The sequence below is a fragment of the Misgurnus anguillicaudatus genome, chromosome 22, assembly GCF_027580225.2.
Source record: "Misgurnus anguillicaudatus chromosome 22, ASM2758022v2, whole genome shotgun sequence".
NCBI lineage: Eukaryota > Metazoa > Chordata > Actinopteri > Cypriniformes > Cobitidae > Misgurnus > Misgurnus anguillicaudatus.
The window spans coordinates 43014415-43041933 of record NC_073358.2 but is presented as its reverse complement, the minus strand read 5'-3'; the positions used below and the strand labels follow the sequence as shown (position 1 = coordinate 43041933).

At 38.9% G+C, this 27519-nt stretch overlaps 1 protein-coding gene across 3 annotated transcripts; it reads right to left on the bottom strand.

The window, feature by feature from the left end:
• Window positions 1–96: 96 nt before the first annotated feature.
• Window positions 97–26911, bottom strand: atosb (atos homolog b). 3 transcript variants are annotated; one of them, XM_055198630.2, is made up of 11 exons: window positions 26545–26911; window positions 18826–18974; window positions 11452–11630; window positions 10293–10449; window positions 8900–10186; window positions 5605–5663; window positions 5139–5238; window positions 3605–3763; window positions 3207–3275; window positions 446–645; window positions 97–319 (listed from the first exon to the last, which is right to left on the bottom strand). In XM_055198630.2, the coding sequence occupies exons 5-11, from the start codon at window positions 9986–9988 to the stop codon at window positions 166–168; spliced, it is 1830 nt and encodes a 609-aa protein (XP_055054605.2). In that variant the 5' UTR covers window positions 9989–10186; window positions 10293–10449; window positions 11452–11630; window positions 18826–18974; window positions 26545–26911; the 3' UTR covers window positions 97–165. The 3 variants fall into 3 exon arrangements, with proteins under 3 accessions (XP_055054605.2, XP_055054606.2, XP_055054607.2); XM_055198631.2 differs by lacking the exon at window positions 26545–26911 and adding an exon at window positions 19349–19521; XM_055198632.2 differs by lacking the exon at window positions 3207–3275.
• Window positions 26912–27519: the final 608 nt, after the last annotated feature.

Genomic DNA, 27519 nt, shown 5'->3' with positions numbered 1-27519 from the left:
GTTTAATATCTGCGTGTATGTACATACATCTGTCTGTGTTTGCATGTATGAGTGCGTCTGTGTGTTCACGTGTGCGAGTTCAGTCTTTCAAGTGTATTGGTTCTTTCATCTTGCAGTCTTTATTAATGCAGTCTTTGAGCCCCACCGCGGCAGGGCATCGCTGCCTCATACCCTTGGGGAGTATTTGGGGTTTCTTGGCACCTCGGTGAAGGATTTCAGCTCGTAAGGAATCCCAGCGTCCACCTCAATGGACTTGCGGGAGAATAGCAGCCGGATATCATTGTGCAAGTAGATTTTCCCAGATTTGGAACTATGGAATCTGAGACATGCAAACAGAGACAAAAACTGGTTTATCATCATTTCCAGTTTTGCTTATAGCGCAAGAATTTGTGAGAGCTATATAAAAGTATTTAGTCGAAGACAATAACATCAAAGCAAAATTTACCTGAGGTGTATCAAGTAGCAAAGAATCTTCTTCCTGTCAGACAAGGAGCCCTCTTGCCCCTCCCCTGAACCCTCAGGCTCCTCCACAGGCACCAGGAAGATACGATGGCGCAAGAAGGTCATGTGATTAACGGGCATGTCGCCAAAATTATACGTCACCAGAAACATTTTAACCACAGTCTTATTGGGGTTAAATAAGGTCTGTGAAACAAACATAAAACAGTGTTTTAGTATTTTAAGCTAAAGATGATGAATTCTGTCATTGTTAAAATATTCTCACCTTAAAGGGGCAGTGCACCCAAAAATAAAAATTTTGTCATCATTTACTCATCCTTAAGTTGTTACAAATGAAACTTGTACACACATGCTGAACACAAAGGGAGATATTTTGAGCAATGGGTCTCATTCACTAATAATTGTGTATGTTTTTTGTATTTATACACACAGTTGAACTTCTCACGAAAATGTTCCGCCTAATTCACAGCACGCGTGTACGCACATGAGTTTGTTCTTATGGTACGTATACACCAACCGCGGTAGAGGCGTGAAGCGCGAGTGATTTCAATGTTAAGTCAATGTGCAGACACGTTGACGCGCGTCTGTAGGTCCCGCAGCGCGGACGAGGCGTTCGGCCCGGAGCGGAAGACGCGTTTCCGCCTCATTCTCGCGTGAAGCTCGCGCGAAAGGCGCGAATTGAGTGTTGTGCGCGGTACGCGCGAATAGTGCTTTTTTGTGCATTTTGCGCTTCACGCGAATTTGCGGCTGGCGCCCGAGTTGAAAAATTTGAAAATTGGCGGAATTTCACGCCGCGTTAACCAATCAGGAGCCTGCTTGCTGCTGTGGTGGCAGCCCCGCCCGGAGTCACTCACTCAAGCAGTCACTCGGAGCTATATGACACAAGTTGTTATTTCTATTAGGAGACAGGAATAAAAAGGACCTCGCTTGGAAGAGTGTCAGTAAGGACTTTGGGCAACCTGGCAAGTTGTAATACACACTTCACTTTTGAGTCACGTAACGTTTATCAACCCGCGCCGTTTATTTTCCCCCTATAGTAAGGTTACCCAATACAAACTGGTAACTTTCTTGATAAATGCACAATCAACATCAGTCATCTTGCAAACAGACACTCGCACAGCAGTTGCCCCTCCCACAAGAAGCGGATTTTGCTTCGGACGCGCGTCATATGCTTGCTTTTCCGCGCGTCTACTCCGCTCTACACGCGCGAATGCATTCAAAGTGTTCAAGCGTCAAACTAGGCGCGGTAGACGCGATTTTGACGCCCAAAACGCGTTTGGTGTAAACCCTGCATTATACTTGTTCTTACGTTAGTGAATTTGGAGTGTCCTACATGAGCGGCCGCGTGCACAAGGTTGGTAATTTGCATAAAACACGCCCAAACCATCTCCATATAAGGGTTTTCTTCAGCGAAACGCAGAAGTATTGAATGCGTTAAAAAATATGACATTTAATTAATATGACAGAGACACGCATCTGTATCTAAAATAATACAGACAGGAAATCAAGTGATTGACATTTGGACTTCTCATTACATTTACATGACGCTTACATTAGGCATTAAGCATACGCTTTCATATAGAGATTTAAAAAGTGAGGAAGGAAAGCGTGAAGATTTGTCATTACGTGCATTTTCTTTATATGTGTTTAGAAAAAATAAGTAGGCAATAATAATGTATAATATAATGTGCATAACAATAATATAGGTCATGTATAATAAAATATAATACAGAAAATATTATAATATAAAATATAATCATGTAAATTTTATATCTCAACAACATTATCATACACATTATAATTATAGCCTAGTATTTGATTATAGATGGTTTCAGCAGTAACAACATAAACAAGCGGCTGTCGCGGTCCGCGCGTAACTTCCGGTAAACTCCGCCAATAATAAATAACCACAAAGTACTTTAAATGTAGTTTATTTATATAACAAGCAAAAAACAACACATAGATTACCTAGGAAACCAAAACATTTGTTATTTTTGACGAGGCATTTGTTCAAGAGATCAGTTCAGCATCTAGTCAGACCATTAAAAAAACGAAACCGGAAGTAAAGTTCGGATTCAGACGTGTATCACGTGCGTCCGATGAAACCGTCTATAGTGTACGTGATTATTGCGTACGAGTGGTTTTAGGTTTTCTTAAATTTTTGTGTACATTTAGAAGACATTTTGATAGAAAGTTTTTGTTGAATCACGGTTTGTTCGTGAAAACATCGGTACGCACATGCTTAGTGAATGAGACCCATTGTTTGTAACCAAAATGTTTTTGCGCATTATTGACTTCCATAGTATTGTTACCCTACTATGGAATTCAATGGTACTCCTGCTTTCTGCTCGATTACAAATATCTATCTTTGTGTTCAGCAGAACAAGGAAATGTATACAGGTTTGTAAAAACTTGAGGGTAAGTAAATAATGACAGAATGTTTATTTTTGCGCAAACTATTCATTTAACATGGAAAAACAATTCAAGGTTGTGACATCAGAGGTGACATCAAAACACTGATTTTTCTCTGCATTTTAGCATAACTAGCCTGTTGAAAGTAACACTGGTTCGACCAATAGCATACGTTTGGGGCTGGGCCATTAGACCAATTGCATTTATAGGAAGTGTTTTGAAAAAATTGTATTTTTGAGCTAATGGTGCAACATGTTCATACTTCACTTTTAACATTTAAATTGTTTTTAAAGATGAGTAAAACTGTAAAATTAAGGAAAAGAGGGAATGCCCACCACTTGAATGGTCCCTGCTTTGGGTACACTGTATCCTTTCTTTCCAAGCGGCTCGAGCTGGATTACCCCCTAAACATGAACAGACCACATGAAAAAATACTGTAGTATTTACTTTTAGTATACTGTAGCATGTTAACTGTAATTTCTACACTTTATTCATTCTGTAGTATTAACTAGTGAATTGATAAACTGAAGTAAATACTGTAGTATATTTTAATACTCATTATGGTAAGGTTCAAAAACATTACAGTATGTAGAAGTTTACTATAGTAAATACTTAAGTATACAAAAATGTTTCACTTAGAGAGAACTTGAACTTCCAGGTAAAGATTCTGTACTGTAAAATGCAAATTGTAGTTGAACTCCCTCACAAACAGACTTGTTAGAAAAGTATTTACCAGAAAAGGGGAAGGGGCGCTGTGCTCTGAGGTGTCATAGTAAGTAACTTGCACAGGTAAGGTGGCGTGTTGCGGGCAATAGGAACCGCTTGCCCCGATCTCTGCCGTGAAGCCCTCAATGCGTCCCGATGGAGTGAAACGACCTTTTAGGATTGACTCCTGAATCCACATTCAAACACAAAACATTTGCATCATGCATTTGGATTTTATTCAAAGTGACTTAAGGTACACTTTATCAGTATGCTTGTACCTATAACCTCAACACAATGCTCTACCAGTTAAGCTACAGGAACAACCAATAGACCTTTTGTGAGTCGACGTCACAGTTACAGCACGCGCGCAATGTGGTGGCAGAAAACAGTGGAAATGAATGAGACACGAGTGAAACGAACAATATAACTCACTAGAAAATGTTTTGTTGTGCTGTTGAGTGTCAGAATAGGAATGCCAAAATATATGACCTTCATTTTTATAGTTTACCGTCGTCGAAGACACCATTTGAAGATAAACATAGGTGTTTATGTTTGCAATAAGCCCTCAACCGGACAGACTGGAGTGATGAAATCATTTGGAAATCTTTTAATAATTAGAATAGAAAATAATTAGAGAAGATATCCGGTTTCCTGTCGAAGTCTGTCTCTTATAGCGTTTTCATCACGTTACGTTTATAATTTATTTAGAAAGATTAAAGATTTGAATGAGTTCATAATATCAACAATATTACCATTTATTAAAGTTTTCATATTTTTTTCGTTTTCTATTACTTCTTTTTACCTCCTATCTTAGCCTATGTCTTCTTCCTGTTTGTTCTAAATTATGATGTTTACTAATAAATATATATACATAGCACACACACACACACACACACACACACACACACACGCAATGTAAAGTGTTAATAATATATAAACAGGCCTATACAAATTAATTTGTATGTAAACATAATAGTTGTAGAACAAACACATAGGCTATAAATATAAGGAAGAAATTGAAAACAGGAAAATGATGAAATATTTAATAAATGATATTATACAGAATACGTGATAGTATTGCTCTTACAAGTACTTCAGCGATTCATACTGTAAAAATAATTGATTAACCTATAAAGAACAATACATATACATTACATACATGCACACATATCAGTAGCCAAGCCATTAAAACTTTAAATTTATTTAAAAAATAAACGTAACTTGGTGAAAACGTTGTAAGAAACATTACACTTAAGAGAAATATAGGGGAAACAGACTTCTACAGAACACCGAATCCATAAAAATCACAGTTTAACAATAAAACACTTCACAACGCTATTACAGAGCTGTCTCTTTCTGCCACCACAAAAAAACGTCATCTGTGTTTGCAAACACGCAAAAGGTCTATTAGCAATGCATAAATGCTAATCATATCTAATTATGTTTTAGTTATTCTGATATCATGGTGGTACTAAGTCTAATAACAAAAATGAAAATATACAAAAACAGGTTGTGTGTGATAATGTAGATTAAATATTTTATTTCTACGTGCTTGTGTGTACCTCAAAGTTGCCAAGGAGGGGTCTGCTTATGGACGATAAAGAAGAGATGGAACTACAGGAGCGACTGGTGTCTGTCCTACGTCCACTGCGAAGCTGTCGACTATTACAAAAAAACATCAATCAAAACATTTATTAATAATAATAATAATAATAGCATGGCACTATATAAAGTGCATAACAGTTTAAACTTTTTAGGGCGGTTTCCCGGACAGCGCTTATTCATGTCCCGGACTAAAATGCATGTTTGAGCTTCCCTAATTTAAAAATACATTGCACTGACATATCTTAACATGTATCAGTTCCATTGTTTTGTCTCAAGAAGCACACCAGTATTGTTTTTGTGCGGTATGTTTGTAAAAACTACTTAAATGTCGTAATATAACTAAAACCTAGTTCTGGATTAATATAAACCCTGTCCGGGAAACTGTCCCATTGAGTTTTTGTCTGTTTTGAAAAAAAAACGTACGATTTGAGACGACTGCCAGCTTTGAGCCTTCTTCCTGCTCGTGAACAGTCTGTAGCCGTCTGGAGAGAAGGTTCAGAAAATGTTAAAAAATAACAAATGTGACAACATTACAAATGAAAACACTGTACATAAACGAATACCTGCAAACTCTCCATTTTGTGATCGCATAAATTATGATAAATGTTTACTACTGATTTGCAATGTTTCTGTATAGGAGACGCAAAAGAAAAGAGTATTTGACAAAAATGACCTCAGAAAAGGTGAAGAAAGGCCATGACATCACCCATTATTACATAAGATTATGTTATAGTATAACAGTATAACATAACTATATTTTAAAGGGATAGTTCATTAAAAAATCTAAATTTTGTCATCATTTTCTCATCCTCATGTTGTTCTAAATCTGTATGAATAAATTTTTTTCTAATGGACACATAAAAAGATATTTTGATAAATGATGGTAAGCACACAGCTGATTGTAACAATTGACTTGTTTTTAGTAGGAAAAACAAATACGATGGAATTAAACTGGTACTATCAATGTTTGCTTACCATCATTTATCGTAATATCTTCTTCATCAATTATCACAATACTTCCATAATATTTGTTTTTCCTACTATGGAAGTCAATGGTTACAATCAGCTGTGTGCTTACCATCATTTATTAAAATATTTTCTTTTGTGTTCAACATAACAAAGAAACTCATACAGGTTTAGGACAACATGAGAGTGATTAAATAATGAAATAATTTTCATTTTTGGGTGAACTATCCCTTTAAGGAATTGCTACCTACAAACTGCATAAAACTGACACAATTGATATAACATGGTTTGATTCACAGATACAAAGAAGCATTAAAGTTAACTAAATAGATTTTGTACATTACTCAGATAACAAAACTGTAAGACGAATACTTACACATGTCAAAGTAGCAACATTTTCAAACATACTGTATCCTTCTGATGACCTGGGCTATATTTATGTCAGCTAGGCCCAGTGATGAGCTGTGTATCAAACCTGTACATGTTCAGCTATTCTGTGCTGTTATTTCAGTCCATCTTTCAGTTTCTCTGAACCCTTTAAACGCATTTCTCCTTGTCCTGTTGTCTAATTTCTCTGTCCTTCACATTCTGTTTTATTCCTCCTATTTGGCCGTCCTTGAGTCCTGAGCTCAACCTTCAAGCACTGACACTGGTAAGAGTGACAGCACCTGAAGCTCTGTAGTCTAACACATGCTTTAACTCATCCGACCCCAAATTCAGTGATTCTGGAAATGAATTTGACCAGAACAACCTGTATGTGTGTATGTGTAAGGTCAGGTGAGGTCGGTTTGACCTCTCGAACAATGGTTCCCTCAATGGGCTTTGTTCTGGTCTCCCATTGTCATTCTAATGCAGTGAAAAATGAGGACTATATTCCAAAAACTCAAATTTTCCCTTTTCTAAACACCAGTCAGCAATGGGGTGGTGGTTTATTTCTGACCTCTACAAGCTATGTAGCAAAATAGGTTTAAAACCTATACGTTTCTTCTCAAGCTAATAAACATCCCTAATTCCACTACCACCAGAATACGACAACATTAAGCACAATTGTTTATAATGTACATCAACGCCTATTCACGTGACTCCTAGTAGCTGCAAACTGACATTGCGAATTGATAATACGGCCAATCGAAACACACAAAAAGCCACCATATCGCAAAAAAGGTTTTTTTACGCACGCATGAGATGGTTTTTCAGGCAATTCCGAAAAAGTGTATTTGGCAAAACCGCAATGGAAACAGTTTATTCGCATTTTCAGGTCACCTGATGCAAGTAAGTCACATAATTACTAGAGCTGGGGAAAAAATAGATTTTTCGATTAATCTGTTTTTTATGTGGTCGATTCAAAATCAATTCTCCGCAAACATTGAACGTAAGATTAACGTTAATCTAATTAATAGTCTTCTCCACTAGATGTCACCCTCTTTTTTGCCTTGCGCGATGTTACTAAGGAGCGAGAGGCGAGCCTGTCATTCATTCGGTTTATATTGTAATTAGGGCTGCACGATTTGGGTAATTTTTCCCATTGCGGTTATTGATTGCGATGTGCGATTGCGATTATACTAAATGGTATCATGAGTCAACTTGATGGGTTTTAAGGAAAAACCACACACAGTTTAGCTAAAATGTGTATTTGTAAAACTAGAAATGTTTTTGTATTGCCACGTGATGTAGCAACTGCTCAGTGTCAGTAATCCTAAATCCAAAATACCGCCATACAAAAGACATAGAGTTTTTTTTAGCTACCAGATCACTGTCAACCTCCTCAGCATCCATCTACGCTCTGGTATAAGTGACGACGCACACCACACACGTGCATGCCACACATGCACTGCCTTTTTTTGTTCGTTTTTCTTTCTTTTTTTTAAACAGCAAGGAAAATCATCAAACTTTTATCAGAAAGTTTGTGTTAACAAGTCCACACATTTATTTATTTAATATAATTGCAACATTTTGCTGTCATATAATCGCACAGGCTGACATCGCGATTGCGATGCGATTAATTGTGCAGCACTAATTGTAATATATTCTAATATAATATATATGATAATATAATATTCTATATAATCTAGATTCATTGAGTTGAATCGAGAATCGAGTATAAAAATTGACCTGAAAATCCGAATTGAATCGACTTGATAGCTTGCGCATCAAAACTGAATCGATCTGGAACATCTGAATCGATACCCAGCTCTAATAATTCTTATTTAAAGATGACGCGGTATGTAATAAAACCTCAGAGAAACACCTAAATATGTGTTTTCTTCCAAATATAAGAGGCTTCCCTTGCCAAAAGTGTTTGGATAATACTCTTACGTCTCCTTCGGTTAAAAATAATGCCTAGTGCGGTGGATGTGGTACTATGTCAGTCGCATATCATCAATTAATGAAAATTCCATCATTTCGGAATAGTCTTTTGTCGACATTTAGAAAATAACGCTAAAGTTTGCAAGAGGAAAAACTATGTCAGTCGCATATCATCGATTATTAAAAATTCCATCATTTCGCAATAGTCTTTTGTAGACATTTAGAAAATAACGCTAAAGTTCGCAAGAGGAAAAACTACGTCGGTCGCATATCATCAATTAATGAAAATTCCATCATTTCGCAATAGTCTTTTGTCGACATTTAGAAAACAACGCTAAAGTTTTATGCAAATCTGCAATGGAAACTAATAACGTAGTAACTCACAACAGAATTATATTGGGGAATGTTGAAGTGTTGCAGTGTTGCACTTTTGTTTGCTCTATACCTTTGTGGTCTCCCTTGCCGATGGTAAAAGATGGTTCCAGAAGGGTGCACCCTTGGCGTCAGTGCTGCGACAGGATGCTAACCCAAGTCCCGGCGCTAATAGTGCCAGCCGACTGCGTTTTGATGTGGATGGCCCCTCGTCCTCTGAACAGGACTCTCCTGTATCACTGGGTGAGAGAAGTCTTTTCTTTACCTGGCAGGCAGTGGATGACCCCAACATCAGGCCATTTGCTTCCACTGGAGTTTTCTCAGGAGAGCTCAGTCCATTAGAAGAGGAGGTGGTCTTAATTTCTGATGGTGGAGGAGAAGACTCGAAACTGGTCCCCCATTCGACAGCTTCAGCTGGTGTTGAAAACCGGACAGGTGCCCAACTGCTCTCTGTGGTGCATATCGTTCCCTTAACCTCCACTGAAAGATTACTGTTGATATGGCCCTCATCCCGTGGACAGTCTTTGGAATCAGCTGGGATACTACCAGCCATAGAGGCCTCAGTCCTAGGGGTAAGGGGGGGAGGACTCCCCTCACAGTGGCCCCAGGTGGAGTGATGTCCCTGGGGGTCCACCATGGGTGGAGATTTCGGAGAGAGCGGGGCGAATACATCCGGGATGGGCCTGTCGTGGTTGTGCTGGGCAGGCCGGCGACCAGGTATCATTTGATGTGATGGGGAAAGGGGAGGTGACCTAGGTATGTCTGAGTCTCTGTGCTCATAAAGTGAACTAGGGAAGAGTGGTTCCACCCCAGACCCACACAGCACCTCCCCTTCTGACTCATCATCATCATCTTCATCCTCTTGGAAAAGACGCTTGTGGGCGACAGGGACCGGTGCACCATCCAGGCCACGCTTCATGCCTACTCTAACCGGTCGCGGTGTCTCTTGATTTTCTCCAAAACCGCCTCTTTGAGAGAGGATGGACAGCTGGTAGACCTTCTGCAGCCGTATCTCTTCTTCTCTGAAAGGCCTGGGAGTTGATCGTCGCACGCCAGGCTCGGGGCTTTCGCTCTGAGTGTCAGGCTGAGGTAAATTCCCAGCCTGGGCTGGAAGCTCAACGGGTGGCTCTTTGCGAGCCAGTTCCACGTGGATGTGACGCATAGTGACTTTGCTTGTGCTAGGTGATTGTTTTAGGGGAAGTTGTGCAGTGTTAAATAATACAAACACTAGAATGTCTCAACAAGTGCAACAAGGCTGTAAAGTGAAAAGTTAGCTCCCCATCTCATAGATGGAAGGCTCTATAGTCCATGGGTCAGTTGTGAAGTTAACACAAGCTGTTTACCATAGGATGCACAGCTTCTGAAATAAACAAACAAGTATACCAAGTATAACAGACCATGCAACAAAATAACAGTAATGACATTTGCATGTTTAAGTGTGCACATGTCATTTTTTTTAAACTTACATGGTGGCAGGCCTGTCTGCATCCACCACTGCAGCTTTTGAGTTATGTTGACCCTTAAACCTTGACCCTGACTTTAGCCCCTGAGTTTGGCCATCTCCAACACTGCCCCTCTGATGCAACAACAGCATTCCCAGACACACAGGCAGCGAAGAAGGGCCTGTCAAATAACAATGAAGAAAACCAATCAATTAAGAGTGAATTACGTTTATTTGGAGTCAACAAACCTTTACTTCTCTTGTAACTCAATGAACTCAATAAATATCCACTATTTCTGTGCTATAATCAATGTTAAAATAGGAAAGTGTTTAAAGTCTCCATGAACCGGCATGTCTTTCTTTGTTCAGTCAAGAAGAAATTAAGTTTTTTGAGGAGAAAGAACAGACCCTTTGCTTTAAAAAAAAAGTTTCGTCCTACCGTCATTTGTTCTCTTTTATCACATCTCAAATATGAGTAGGTTTTTTCAAAAATACCAAATTTTGAGCAAAAACCTGAGATAATTGCGTTTTTTAAGGACTTTTGATAGAGATCAGATTCAGAACGATGATCAAAACATACACAGAGTTTGAACTGTTTGGCCTAAGGGGATACTTCTGGGTTTTATAAGTTGGGTAAGATGGTGGATAATAGCGGAAATACGAATTGCCGGAAAAACTCGTCATTGGCAGGGAAGCATTTTCTCTTAATTGACGACGAGTTAACTCGTCGTTGTGACATTTGTCCTGCCCCTCTTCCACTGTGATTTGATGGCCAAGTGGGAAGTGACATTGACGAGCTGAGCGTGTTACCCAAAGTTGAACATTTTTCAACTATTTGCACCGGCGCTCAGCACGGACAAAACCCACCAGCTGCTGGTGTTTTTGAAAAGTGCAGCGCTTCCATTTTAAACAATTGAAAACATATTGAAGCTGCTCTGAACCTGCAAACCTTCGAGGTCCACTGAAGTCCACTATATGGAGAAAAATCCTGGAATGTTTTCCTCAAAAAACTTCATTTCTTCTCTTGGGTGGCATGGAGGTGAGTAAATTATCTGGATTTTTTATAAAAGTGGAATAGTCCTTTAACAAACTCTAAAAGCATGTCACAGTAGAAAGCATGTAACTACCAAGCTTTGACAAAAAGAAACTATTGCATGCTAAATGTCCCCTTTTAGTATACTTACCAAGGGCGGAGCGTCAGTGAGGTGGGAGGAGCCTTGCAGAAAGTGCCAATGAATCGGTAATATCCCCCCTACGGCTCCACCCAGGTAAGGCCAGCGGCCAATCACGCCTCCCCTTTTCTCCTGAAAGGAGTGAACTGCTCAATGGCTGCATCCTGAACCAGGCATTCCAGAGATACAACCTCTCAGAAAACAGAGACAAATCAGTGACCACGCTAGCAAATAAAAAACCCTGCACCCAAAATCACATATACATACTGTACATACAAAAATGGTGATAAATAGCACTAAAAGTGGTTCACTGGCTCACAATCCTATACTGTATAAAGCACCATGCAACATATGGCACCATGTAGAGCCATGTAGAACCATAAGTGCTATAGCACCATCTATGGCTCTACATAGGTGCTATATAGCACTTTAAGTGGTTTTCCTGTGATTACGAGGCCCTTTTATTGCTATTTAGCACCGTTTTATTATTTTTAGAGTGTACTGTGACAGTACAACATATCGACTGGTAAACCAGTATGTTTTATATAGTATGTGTTTTATATAGACCATGATGTAATAACACTTATGTAATAAAACGTAAGATGTACGCATCACTTGCACTGAAAATAGACACCTGACGGTTTTTCGTCATGCCTATTTTTACAAGATGTAATATAAGTCTTAGGTGTGACTAAAATGCATCTGTAAAGTTTCAGCTCAAAATACCCCACAGATAATTTGTTATAGCATGTCCAAAACGCCCATATTTGGGTGGGAGCAAAAAAAAAAACGCAGGGCTGTTAAAAAGGATAGGGTAGGTTTTTTCATTGAAGGGTGGATGTGTTCACACACTCCCAACACACATTTATGTCCAAACACCTTGTAAAAGTGGATTTTGCATAATATGTGCCCTTTACATTTATTAGCATTAGACCATCCAAGGATTTCTCACCTACTGTTTTTTGCCCAAAAATAGTCCCCTGCTATTAAAAGTTACCAAGGGTACTATTTCGGACACTTTGTAACATCATTGCACCTGCTGCAGCCATGGTACGGCAGCAAAGTCCTTGATTATTACGCCGAAATGAGAGTATAGTTCCTAGCCATATCGGCCTTGAAAATTGCAACTTTTAATTTTCCGTCGGTCTTAGTACACGATGTAACTAGAGAAGAGTCAAGTTTTTAATAGGAAAAATATGGAAATTTTGGGTAATTTTTGAGCGCGATGCTAATGTTCTAATCGGATTCAATGGATTATGCTAAGCTATGCTAAAAGTGGTACCACTAGACCCGGAGATCAGCTGAATAGATTCCAAAACGGTAAAAATCAAATGTTTAACTCTAAGGGAGCTGGAAAATGATTTCCAAAAAAAAGCGGAGTGTCCCTTTAAACAAGTCAGTCAAATAAATCAATAAATCACACAAATAGGAAACATACGCAAGACTGCACTTATTTTGTGGCTTTGGTTGGGTCATTTGATTTAGACACATGTTTAAAAACACTGTGTACTGCATGACTGTGACTGGCTCTATGTTTCTGTCTGTATATTTCAGTCTTGGGATCAGGCAGGATAACAGGACAACACACAGAGACACACAACAGAGCCTTTGTACTGTGTCTTACATCACAGAACGAACAGTCAGTCCTATCAATGATATAAACAGGAGTACACATGAACACGTAAGCGTCTGCAAGTAAAACATTTGGAAAAAGTGAACATATATGTAGCTTTGACCATGGCAGAATCCAGATTATTATTTATTAAGATTTATCAAGTCTTTAGCAATCCAATGGTCACGGGTTTGATCCCAGGGAACACACACATACTGATAAATACATTGAAATTCCCTTTGGATAAAAGTGCCTGTCCAATGCATAAATGTAATGTAAATTAACCTAATCAAAGAAAAGATGCCAACCGTAAGCAATCACTTTCACCATATCTCATATATCTTAAAGGGACAGTTCCCCCTATTCTGTCATTTTACTCACCGTAAAGTTATTACAAACATGTATAAATTATTTTATTTTTTGCTGATATTTGTAATCAAGCAGAAACAGGAGCACTATATATTGGCTTCCATAGTAGGAAAGAAATATACTATGTATAATAAAAAAATCTTGCAATGGGAATAAAGTGGTAATTGATGGCACACTTATTATGAGACATTATCTCATGTGTCACAGGTCGTGCAATGCATTAGCACCACCTAATAAAGCACAATTAGGTCAACCTGTAAAGCAAAGATGGCTTTGACTGCGGCATGCATACAATGAATAGAATCTGGCCTTTCTAAGAGATGCATTTGCATTACACTGCTTGAATAAAGTATTCAGTGGCCTCTCTAGGGAGGAGCTTATCTCATTTTGGTGGCAGAATGATGAACTTTGGCGTTTATGGCTACATTCAGAATGAAACAGCACTGCATACTAATCAAAAATATGCACATTATGCAATAAAACACATACGCATCTAAATGAGTGTTGTCACATTACATCGTAATGTTTAATTGTAAGGATTTAATTCACATTTGTCCAATTAAACAACGTGTTAAAATGTAAAATCTTATGGCTGCTATCACATGCACATTGCATTGCAGTCTATTCTTTGCAGTGCTCTGTTAATATGTCAAAAAGTGCAGCACTTAGCTCAATACACATTCATGTACAGTAAAAATAGTGTAGGTACACTTTTTAAAATGTTTTACCTTTTTATTATCTAAAGAACCTTTTTTCAACCTTTTTTTCAACCTTTTTTCAACCATGTTTGGATGCTAAAGGTTCTTTATGGAACCATTTAGCAAAAAATCATCTCTTTTGTCTACACCTGACCCAGTAATACTAGCACATTCCCTTTACTCTTTCATTTTCTACTCTTTCCTAAAAAAAACTAAATAAATATAAATGGTGTTTTCGTGTATTGCGTTAGGTTAACTGAGACCAGCTTCAGAGCACTTACTCACTTTTGTAGATTTGATTGCTTCCATTGTTCCCTCATTTGTAAGTCGCTTTGGATAAAAGCCTCTGCTTAATGTAAATTAGCTATTGCAAACATAAGCATAGAAAAAGAAATGGACATGGATGGAAAGTGGTAGACAAATGGTGGGACTAGTTACTACACTGCAAAAATTGACTTTCTTACTTAGTATTTTAGTCTTGTTTTCAGTAGAAATATCTAAAAATTCTTCAATTAATATGCATTTTCTTGATAAGCAAAATGACCTAAGAAAATAAGTCTAGTTTTTAACAAAAAAAAAACATACAATTTAAGTGAATTTGTGCTTAAAACAAAACAAAAACATCTGCCGATGGGGTCTAAACACTTAATTAAAAAAAGTTTTCTTACTCCACTGGCAGATTTTTTTGCTTGTTTTAAGCACAAATTCACTTAAAATCTATATTTTTTGTCTAAATTTAGTCACATTTTTAGGTCATTCTGCTCATCAAGAAAATACATCTTGATTTAAAAAATTAAAGATATTTGTACTGAAAACAAGACAAAAATGCTAAGTAAGAAAAAAGTAAGAAGTGCAACTTGTTTCTTGACCTGTACATAAAATGTTTATGCTTCATTACTGGAGTTGTAAAGTTATACAAGACATAAGTAGGGTCGAGGTTGAAGATATTTTTAGGAGCTGCTTTGACAAAGTGCTAACGGGGAAGACCTCACAGTGACATAAGACCTGGATAACACTCACTTAGTTCAGATATACATTGAACAGTCAACAGCATTCCAGAGTCTAATACGAAACCAGACAAATGCCAGTCCGATTTAAACTCCAAACTCAGCTGGAATGTTGGAATTCTGCACTACTTCTATATTCATCCATATCAGGTTTTCTATATTTGGTTAAAAACTGTTAAACAGGTGATGAATGTCCAGCAAGGCATACGATGATCTGTTTGTCGTTTCTGCGAATCTCTCTCAAGACTCTAATAGCAGAACCCTGAACCCCAGTTCAAATACAGCTGAGTAGACACACAGCAAACCTGCTAAATGTTCAGCACTTCCACACCTACATGTTGGGGGTTGAAAAATGCAATGTGTGTTTATTCTAAGCAAATGATGCAAGTCTACTCTTATGCAGATAACAGACTCCTTTCTTGATCATTTATACATGGATCAAATGTTTTACCGTTTCCAACGTCTACTTATCTACAGTCATAAAGATTATTGCTGCCTGAGATCCCTTATCCATCTGGTTCAGATGTTTACTAAAAGACAATCGGAAAGAACATCGAATAGACAAGGACAGTTTAATAGCCCTGATATCTCGGCACCCCCACTCAGGGAGAACTCAATACTGAGAGAAAAAAATAGAGAGGGTAACCAAACAGTCAGGACTAGCATGGGCAGCTGTCAATGTGATGGTGTTTTCCTGGTCACTAGGTTATTTATACTGTATTATATTTAAGTCATTTTCATATATAGCTCCTTTCACAGTAAAAATTAATTTAAAGCAGCTTTACAGAAAATAATAGCCTAAAGGAAAGACTCCCAGAAGATGAATTTAACAAAGCTCAGGAAAGCTTATTACCTCCAATAACTTGCAACACCTGTGCTGTTAAGTTTCTATTAGTTATTAAATTCTTATGATGGCAGTTTATCAAGTTTATAGTCTTTTATAAAGATCATGGTTAGTGAAGAAAGTGAAAACATTTCTTCCCATTTTGTATTTGTACTGTTACAGGTACAAGGTAACATTAATGATTTAAAGGCTGAAAACATCTTAAAGCAAAAAGTTTAAAAATACATAAATGTCTACAATGTTTCCATGGTTGACCTCAAGACGAAAAAACAGCTTAATTAGCTTCTTCGGCTTTCAGTTAAAAGAACCCATTATCAATCGATAAAGACTGATAATTCTCTGGTGGAGGAGCCATGTTGGTCAGAAATATGTTGTTAATTGTGATTTCAGCATGTGATTTTAGAGATAATCAGTCCTTTTCCGTTCAAGATAGGATTAAACGCAACTTAACGCAACTTTCTTATGCAGATTTCTTGCGAAGAACAATTTCTCATGACAGGCCATTCCTTGCGACGGACCATTTCTTATGACAGGCTTGTTTTTTCGCAACGGGCCATTTCTTGCAACTTCTTGCGACGGACGATTTCTTCTCGCGATGAGCCATTTCTCGCAACAGGGCCATTTCTCGCAACATCTTGCGACGCGCCATTTCTTGCGACGGACGATTTCTCGCGACGGACGATTTCTCGCGACGGACGATTTCTCGCGACGGACGATTTCTCGCGACGGACGATTTCTCGCGACGGACGATTTCTCGCGACGGACGATTTCTCGCGACGGACGATTTCTCGCGACGGACGATTTCTCGCGACGGACGATTTCTCGCAACGGACAATTTCTTCTTACTATGGGCCATTTCATGCAACTTCTTGCGACAAGCGATTTCTCGTGACGGCCGATTTCTCGCGATGGACGATTTCTTTTTGTGACTGACGTTTTTTCTCCCGATCTGCCATTTCTCGAGATGGAAAATTTCTCGCAACGGACGATTTCTTCTCGCGATGGGCCATTTCTTGCAACAGGGCCATTTCTCACAACAAGGCCATTTCTCGCAACTTCTTACGATGGATCATTTCTTGCAACTTCTTGCGACGAGCAATTTCTCGATATGGACGATTTCTCACAACAGACGATTTCTTCTTGTGACGGGCGATTCCTTCTCCCGACCGGCCATTTCTCACGACGGATGATTTCTTCTCGCGATGGGCTATTTCTTGCAACAGGGCCATTTCTCACAACTTCTTGCGACTGGCCATTTTTCGTGACTGGCCATTTGACGCAACGGCCATTTCTCACAACGAGCCATTTCTTCTTGCAGAAGTTGCGGCGGACAGTTTCTTCTCGCAACGGACGGTTTCTTCTCGCGACGGACGATTCCTCGCGACGGACAATTCCTTGCACAGAACGATTTCTTACATTTGAAAACTTGCAGAACTTAAAATAATTATACGATGGAAGTGCAAACGTGGCCGCCTAGTGGCACGACTTCCCTAGAGGGACTTCGGCTAAATCTAGATTTTACGTCTGTCTAGAGCCACTGCGAATCCATCTTAAACCTATAAATCCGACTAGATATACACCATATTGTTTTCGAATTGTATTGTTAAGGGCTCATTATAGTTGTGCGTACATCCTACGGCATAGCCACAGCGGCGTAGAATACATGTCAGTTTTCATATATACTTTTGCGTTGTCGTCCGGGTCGACATGCAAACACACATACAGACCGCTGGTAGGCAGTATCCACACATGTAACCACAGTAGCAGCACGGCCATCAATAAAGAGGCAGCTTGGCCAGTTTGACCCTCAAATGAAGAAGAAACAGCAGCTTGTTGTGTATGTTTTAAGAAGACCAGCAGTGATGCAAGTAAATAAACAGCGGCTTTTGTTGCAGTACCAGCTAAATCCCTCCTCAACTTGGCCCATCTTTGTTTTCACCATCGCAAACGGAAATTACGCAGTTTTTTACTTGACGAGAGAGGTTCAAGTGGACCAATCACCGCGCTTGCGATCCGCGTAGAACTGACACGCTGTTAAAAATTTGGCGACGGATAACTTATGGCGTAGCTACAGCGTAGACCTTAACCACAACTATAAATTGGACTTTAGGGAGAGAACTTCCAGATGCCGAAACTCATCTTCATAAGTAGCTTCCACCTGGTAGAAAAACTCTAATCCATAAACTCTCTGGCTATTACTGCAACTTTCACATCACAAAGACATGCGCATACCCCTGTACACCAACAGGTGAATGTTGTTACACAAACATAAAGACAATGAACTGATTATAGCGGCGTGAGAATGAGTGACACTAACTTTAGGCCTGCATTAATGATATGTAAAGCCCTCAAGGGTTTTGCAAGAACACCTGGCTTTTACAACATAGGAAGTCACAATGTCTTTAAAAAACTACATCAGGAGGAAACACTAAACTGCTCACGAGCACACACAACAGCGAAGCTTATCTCCTAGCAGCTAAACGTCTGCAAGTTAGGGCTGAAATATTATCTCTAGACACGACAAGGGTCATGATGTCATCGATTCATTTGTGCCTTGACAGCTATGGCATTAGAAAACAAGAGTGACAGCTGTTTCTTTAAAAGGTGTTGGCATGCACTTTTTTATACTTCAAAATTAAGATTTAAGGTTAAACTGTAGGATATATTAAAGGTGGAGTAACAAGTCTCTATTCTTTTAAAGTTAAAAAATCACCAAGGTAGTCTCTCAAATATGATGTCATGAAAACTAAACACATACAGTACAGTAAGATCATAACATATGACACTCCAGGATACTACTTGACAGTTCATGTCAACTACAAACACAATACAAGTTCATTATAACCTCTGACCTACCTCTCTAGGAACTCCTCTCCTCCTCGATGGTCTCTTCCTTCTGTCTGTGGAAACTCTCCGGTCGTGGTTGTTATTGCTTCGAGAAGTTTAGAGTTGAAAGGTTACTTGCAAGGAATGAGGGAGTATGGGCCTGTCTCTCTTTTCTTCCCCTGAGAGAATAAGTGAGAAAGAAATACACAAGGCTTTTTTAAGTCCAATCGAGGTTTAAACAATCTATAAAGGCACATCTCTCTGTTTATGCTTTCGTCCCTGCTATTCTGGTATGCCTAACTGAGAATCTCTCTTCCCACCTTCTCTCTCTCTCTCTCTCTCAATAACTCACACACAAAACCTCTCTCTCAAGCTCTCTTTGGCACATGCATACAAACTCTGTAACCCCCCACTCTTTGCTTCTAGCTCCCCCAACCATCTCGCACTCATTTTTCCCCCTTAAATAACTCGAACACAATGAAAGCAGCTTTGGTGTACCGCTTTGGTCCCCCCCTCCCTCTTCGTGCTCTCTGCTGCTTGCAAAATTTCTCACCACTTGATTTTTCTCTCTCCTCTGCTTTGCCTTTACAGCCTACTTCCTCTCAGCTGGTTTGTGAAGGCGTGCTCGCTTGCTCAGTCAGCACACAACTCATGTAAGAATAGAGAGAGCGGGGGGTGCTGGCCTCTGATTGGCTGGTGGGAGGGGACTCGGATGCCTTAGCAGCTATCCTGATAGGTGTGAAGGTAAAGGGAAACACTGAAAGTCCCGCCCACCTGTTCTGCTTGTTTTGCAATTGCAGTGTATTCCCTCATAGAGCTTTGGTGAGCTTTAGCGTGTGTGCGTGTGTGTACACTTGTCTGTTTAATAGAGGCATTCCAGAGCAACCAGATTGCGTTACTTTGGAGGCCAATATGCAAAAGCACAAATTTACTTCTGTGATGTTAGGCATATGTGCGATTTTGTCTACTTTTTGTTAAAAAAATAAATATGAAAATTATATGATATAAAATTAATAACAAATCTGCACTATTTTGACACAACTATTTAAATAAGTGCAATGCACCACAAATCGAGCTACAGGAATATTATATATTAATCTATCAAATATAAACATGTACACACACACAAAAGAAAAAGGAAGTGCATTGCTGAACAGATACATCATTGCATGAATCATGTTATCAGTCCTTCCACAGACTTCTGAGACTTCTACTGGGTGTGAAGAAATGGGTGTGTGCGTTTGCGTATATGCGTGTCTGCAGGCGACGTGCCACCGCTAGCTAGACCGCTTTTAATTGCGGCACCATCCAAATAAGGATCGGTAATTTCACATGTACTTCGATAAAGCATTAGCACATGTTTAGAGGTGCATGCACACTGTAACGCATATACAGACACAGATTCATTTCATCGTTTGAGATACAGCCAGTGAGGCAAAGGGGGAGGTGGGGTACGACCGACGAGAGCCTATACTGAGAATTTCATTGTGTATGTAAAAGGGGTAAATACGGTAGACTGTCATAACACACAAATTTGGACTTAAGGTGGAATGTTAATCACACATGATGTTTCGAGGTCTTTTACTGGCTAGACGAGCTTAAATTAAAAACATTCCTTTAGGAGAGAAACAGCCACTTCTCCTTTAAGAGTCCACATGCCCGTATAAGGAGTCTTGGGGGCGTGGCTTAAGACATGGGCTCTCAGCTGAGTTCAGCTATGGAAAGGAGCAAAAGACAAATTGCAAATGTGTAAAAGTACACACAAAGCCATGTCGGTGACATTCAAACATACTTTTGTTCTACGCTGCTGGCAAAACACTGAAGTAAATGGCAATGCAGCTCTCAACAAGAACTCAAAAACAAGTTTTATTCACTTTTCAACACTTTGCCAGAAGCTATTCTGAGCCGGGTTGGAACAACTGGTCTATGGGAAAATGTGAAAGCTCAGTGGCACAGTACATTCAAACCCTTCCCATTATGTAATTTAAACTAGGCTATCCAAATAACTTATTCAAATAATGAATTAGATATAGTTTAAATAAATAAAGAAGAAAACATGACATAAGCTTGTTTATTTAAAACTCACTGACACGTTTTTTTTTTTTTTTTTGTATTTGCGTAATACAGTGTTTGGGTGTTGCTATGTATGTTGTTGTTGTTTTTTTACTGACCCAAGCCAAAATACCCATCCTACTTCCTAGATATGGTCTGGGTTCTTCTTCTTTGTACTGTATACAATGAGAAGCCTATGAATCATAAATACGAGCAAACAGTAAGTATCGTCATTTTTCTCCCTATAGCTAAAATAACTCCATTTCCTTTATGTTACATCTGCTATTTATAAATGTTGTATATGCAGTGATCTTATCAATAACTTGTCAATACAAATGTAAAAATAATACATTTACATACAGCCATTTGGACCAGATTGTAAGTCCCACCAGACTGATGCAGTTATAGTCAGCTGCTCAAGCTTCCTGTTTTCCACTTCAATGAGCCAAGCGTGCACGCACAAAAGCTACAATCCGCTTTCTGCTTCACTATGCCACATTTTTTAAAGGAATAGTTTACCCAAAAATTAAAATTTTGTCAGCATTTACTCACCCTAATGTTGTTCTTAACCTGTATGAGGTTTTTACAAAAGAAGATATTTTTTATAAATGATGGTAAGCAAACAGCTGATTGTAACCATTGACTTCCATAGTAGGAAAAAATATATTTTTGGAAATATTTTGGAAGTATTGTAATAAATGATGAAGAAGATATTCTGATAAATGATGGTGAGCACACAGTTGATGGTACCCATTGAATTCCATCGTATTTTTTATTCCTACTATGGAAGTCAATGGTTACAATCAGTTGTGTGTTTACCATCATTTATCAAAATGTATTTTTTTGTGATTAAGAACAACATAAGGATGAAAAAATGATGACAGAATTTTCATTTTTGGGTCAACTATCCCCCAAAATACATGGAATGTGATCTGCTTGTCACACCTTCAGTCTTATTGTTAACTTTTCTTTTCTTTTCTTCTGATGTTGCCACTTTAAAGAGAAAGTGAGTGATTGAGAGTGTGAGAGAAAAGACACGAAGAGAGAGAGAGAGAGAGAGAGAGAGAGAGAGAGAGAGAGAGAGAGAGAGAGAGAGAGAGAGAGAGATAATAGTGATAGAGTAAGGCATAGACAGATAGAATCTGCCCTAGAGTTAAGCAGACTGTTCCAGAAGAAAAGGTGCCCTATTCAAAGAAAAGCAAAGCTATATAGAGCAAAGGTACAGCAATATGTCGCACAACAACATGTGCGTGTCTGTCAGATATAGATCTTAATAACAAACCATATTATGTTTACGAATTTACGATATAAACGGATAGAAAAAACTACCCGTGGCGTTAAAAAAAAAACTTTTAGGAATCGATTGTGGACAGCTGTTGAAATGTTGTGTATATAACTCATGACGAAAAGCCTATATAGTATGGTTAGATATTTAGTAGCACCTGACACTGATGAATGGTAACACTCCCTATGTTGTGAGGTGGGGGCGGTGGGCGAAAAATTTACAGAAAGAAGGTAAGACAAACAAAGTGTTTTTCAGGGCAAAGGTAAAATGAATATTTAAAGGTGCATTGTGTGAAGAATCTTTTGACAGAAATGCAATATATAAAATACATCAATATATTTTCAGTGGTTTATAAAGACTTTAAAAAATGATTTTTTTTTACCTTAGAATGAGCCATTTTTATTTACATACACCGTGGGTCCCCTTACATGGATGTCGCCATATTGCACCGCCATGTTTCTACAGTAGCCCTAAACGGACAAACTCGTCTATAAAGCGTTGACTCAAACAATGACATGTCTGTCCTGTGGCGGCTACCGTAGGTTCACTAAGCGTTTTAAAAGGGAGGGGTGAGCTATGGACTGAGCCTTTGGTTGCAATTCGCAGTCTCACCGCTAGAAGCCACTAAATATCTATGCCGTGGGCCTTTATAGCGTCAATAACACACGCTGTTTCTGCATATCTGATGTTAATCTGAAGTAGCTATAGAGTAGTATTACATCCTTCATATTTCCGAAGAGTCTTTAGTTTTATCAGATTTATAAAAGACAGATTAGCTTTACAGATTCTTTCCGATAACGTACGAAAAAAATAGGAAGGAGGAGTTACGAACTGGAGCGAGTCACGAGTCATGCAACACACGGGATAACTTATGATTCACTACATGTTCGTGTCGTTTATATAATATGCACTTCCGCGCGCCTATTTCACGTAACACAGAAGTCTTACCGCATGCAACTCATGACCCGGTTGGGACTTTTTAATGAAATCCTGCGTTAAACAAACACACACGCAAAACTCAGCTGCTACCTCAGATAAACAAACTATCGTGTGAAGTGATGCCTGTAACTTAGCATCTTTGGTTCTTGCTCTCCCCCTGATTGACATGTGGGTGTGGTTTTCTGTGGGAAGTGCCCATAAAAGGAAGTGATATGTATAGCTTACTCCTAAAACGTCAGCTGGACCCGTATTCAAACTTGACCCGTACTTTCAAACTTGTACGAACCCTGGCGAAGTGCATTAGGCACAGAAATACTCTGTAAGGGGCCAGTCACACCAAAAGCGTTTATGGCAGTTGCAGGCGCCTTTTTTGAATGATATTCTATGGGCAGGGCGCGTTTGCGCGCGCCGAGCGCCTTGCGGTTTTTTGCCGCCTGCCGCGCACCCGTTTTTGAAGGAGCGCTGAGAGCGGAGAAGCGCCCGACGTCATTCTTGGCTTTCCATTGTCCAATCGAATGAGGGGAGAGGCGGGCCTTAAGTTGTGGTGAGGGAAGTTTACAGCTGCTTTGAAGAACCGGACTCCACTCGCTCACTCTCTCCTGCGTGTTTGTGCACCTCTCACCCTCAAACAAGGTAAGAGTAAGCGTCCTCTTTTTAAAGTTTCTGCTAATATGACAGTTAACAGCAAAAAGCGCTCACGCTTCAATATTTGATTGACAAGACAGCCGACTCGGTGGTTGCTTAGCAATATGAAAAGCCACGTCGCACTGCTCTTTTTTTAAAAAAGGCAGTGCATCGCGCCTTGCGTTTGCAAGCGTTTAAAGCGCTTTTGTTGTGACTGGCCCCTAACACGTCCAACTGCTTTATTGACCCTTTGCATTTGTTTAGAATGAGGAAATCAACTCTTAAACTGTGTTAATAAGTAAATACCGTTGAACTATACAGAAAAGTAGATATAGAGTCACGTAAATCACGAGTGTTAAGTTAGTACAAAGACACAAATATCTACAAACATTCTGATTTCCAACAAAGTATATGCAGAAAACAGAAGTTACATTTTAGACTGGTTTATTTTCACCCCAACATTGGGTCATAAAGGGATGAACCGAACCAAACCCACTGGGCTGTAATTGAACATATGCCTGGTTGTTTTAACCCATTGTCGGGTCAAATCCAACCTTTTCCAGGTTTAATAATCCAATGATTGGGTTGGCCTCTTTTTGACCCAACGCTGGGTTAAAAATAAATAATATTACACAGTAACGCTAGGTCAGTGTAATAGTTAATACGCGTAAGATATGATATTTGAACAAAGGCAATTTCTTGCCATTTATTTTCCTTGTTATCAGAAATAAACTATTGTTAAAAGACTCTGTTGTTATCGATTCTATGTGGAAGTGGCATTTAGTCCACAAAAGCTGTTTGTTTATGTTGTTGCTGCTGAAACCGTCTATATATGCAAACAGAATTATTAAATCACTTAATTTTAACTATAGCAATTGGCCACTATTAACCTACTGCTACTTCTGCTGGTTTGATATGCTATAATATACATATCTACATATATAATGTGTTTAAATAAACGATAAAGAGATTAGTAGGTTAGGACCTTGTTCCCACACTCACATGCTTAAACGCATACACAATAGCACATGTCTGCACTCGCACACCCATGCATTTAATCCCACAATAATGATCTGAGTCAACCCCCTGTTATTTAAATCTATATCTAATCCATAATAACAGAAAGCTGAAAGTTGATCTCAGATCAGGGGAGGGGTTAAATGTAGAGGCAGGTGACTAGCAGAATGCATTTGGCTATCATAGTTTACCGACCATAGCAGCTCTGTAGCTATTTAAAGAAGTCAAGGTACACACAGTTATCTAAAGATGAAGTCAGACACTTGAGCACACGCACACACTTATTTAAATATTGACTGTAACCCACAGAATGTTCAAACTAGATTTTTACATTTTTTGCATAAAGTGTTTAGTCACCAGCCAATGCAAAACTTGCCACCATGATGCACATGACGCTCTGGGTTGCCAGGGCATAGCTATGTGGTTACTAATACGTTCTGGCATGTGTTTTTAACATGTTGCCAGCTGGTTGCCTACTTGCTTGACATTTTAGCTATGTGCTGAAGTTTAATACTTCAAATTAACTTGCATTACTAATTATCTATATTAAACTGAAACAAGTAAAGCATTCTGGTTAAAACAGAATCCAATAACCAGCGAAGAAGAGTGGTGTCGGGAGAATAATGGAAATGAACGAGCACCACCTTCTTTCTCATCAAGATGAGAGAAAGAAAATACATCGCCTTGATGGGAGAGGTTGAATTGAAACCCCTCATTCAACATTTACACATATTGGATGCAGAAAGGGAACCGGTGTGGGCCTTAATGGCGCACATCGCACTGAATAATGATCTTCAACACGCTTGTGCTTCCGTTCTTTGACATGGCTTATCTTCTCATTCGCAGCTGCTATTCCATGCGTTTCTCTCATCGACCCAGTCATGCAATTCATTACATAGCAAGGGCATTTAGGTTTCTTAAAATTCAGACCAAGGTTCCACCTGCAGTTTTGGGACATTGTTACAGAGAGAGGCGCCCCTCTGGACCACTGCTGATCCTCTGGACATTTGGGGGGACAATGGAAATCTCTCTGCAGCTCTCCATTGTGCCATTGCATTGATGTCCTGTCTGGCATTAGTAATGAGCAGGATGGATGCCTTTAGTTTTTCCTACATTATTCACATAATGTGCACAAATCCACTTTTTCAAAACTAGAAGATATTAAATCTCACTTGGTGAATGTAATATTAATAATTTTGATAATTAGAAAACACAACATGCAGGCAGGATTTACAGCAAATGCATAGGCTCGTGGCTAGAGGTGATGTGCATCACATATATTATGTGCAATAATATAATCATGGATTTACATTGTACAGGATCCTGTAACATTACACAAATAAGCAATAGACTAAAAGACATTAAGAGGAAGGAAGAAGGGTTAATAACCGGTTAAGGAAATGAACAGGAGCACTGATGAAAGTTGCCCTCAGTGGACGAAATAGCATGAATCAGACAAAGCAGAAACGCCCCCCTGCGCATGAACATACAGCAGCTCCAGTATGTATTTTGTGCAGATTCATTATCATACTGTGATTAATCTGCCATTATTATACACACGTGAGATCATAAACACGATAGATGGAAACATCTAATAGTGAATAATAATATCAGAATGGGGAATTATTCATCATGAGGTTAAATAAAGAGTTAATATATGAATATATATATGATTGATCAGTAGCACAGATCTCAGGGTATACTGGTTATTATAAAATCATCTTATTATTATATATAATAATGTTATGACATCTGATTCTACACGTATTTGCCAAAATGAGAGGGATTTAATGGCCAATGGTGAAACAAAGAGAATTAGATTGGTTACTTACCCACAACAAATATATGAACGCAATGACAAGGGTTTCAGCAGTCAGAAAACTAACATTCCCATCATATATGGACGAAGAGTTTGATCTTAATATAGAAAGTAGACGGGATTTTAGTATCTTCTGCTTAATCGACGACAAACTGAGCTGAAATCCTACTATGTAACGAAGATATATTTGACCGATGTGGATAATAAATTGTAGATACGAGATATTGGTTTCCAAAGGTCGACCAAGCTGCTTTGATGGCCTTTCTCCTCCTTTTCGCGTCCTGTAACTACCTCTGCCAACGGGCCTTTCTATTTTGTGCTTGACTGTTGGTCCAAAGCCCTCGCCCATTAAACGATCCTGTCCCTTTAAAAAACAATACTTCCGGGATTTGCTGAAAAATAACTCAAAGGAGGGGCCTGCGAACAGCTGAAAGGCTGTCATTTAAGCGATTGGTCGCTTTCTGTTCCATGAACCAATAAGCGTTGGTTAATGATACACGCTTTGAATATATTTGCATAATGGTAATATTTTTCGACGAGACGCGTCTTCATTGGTTTTGTGGCAGGCGACGTCTTGTCAAGCCACTCCCCAGTACACGTGCTATTTGTTCCATTTACTCAGCTTTGGTGGGGAACCTAAAGATAACAGGAGACAGAAATAGGGTTTATGTAACGATGCGCTAGCAATATTTCGATAAAAATATAAGCTATGGATATTTTTTTCTTTAATCAGTGTTGAAACAATGTGCACCAGACGTGACATATACCTGACATAATATCACTAGTTGACGACAATGTCTGAAGAGAAATTGACGACAATTTATAAAACCGTTGTGTGCAAAGTAATGACACACGTCTTTAATTATTCAGTTATACGTCATAGCTGTTTATTTATTTATTTATTTAACGCGTATTTATTTGGCCTATATGTGTATATATATAACAAGTTACACAGTTTTGTTGATCATAAGCTCCTATGCAAAGCGGA

What these genes read in the sequence shown, in the direction of transcription:
- atosb (XM_055198630.2), bottom strand. Translation starts at nt 9,988, where the DNA reads ATGCGTCACATCCACGTGGAACTGGCTCGCAAAGAGCCACCCGTTGAG. An exon ending in CCCTCCTTGGCAACTTTGAG is followed by an intron (nt 3,764 to 5,138) that starts GTACACACAAGC and finishes ATGTGGATTCAG; the next exon opens with GAGTCAATCCTAAAAGGTCG. An exon ending in AAGCAGGGACCATTCAAGTG is followed by an intron (nt 646 to 3,206) that starts GTGGGCATTCCC and finishes TTTGTTTCACAG; the next exon opens with ACCTTATTTAACCCCAATAA.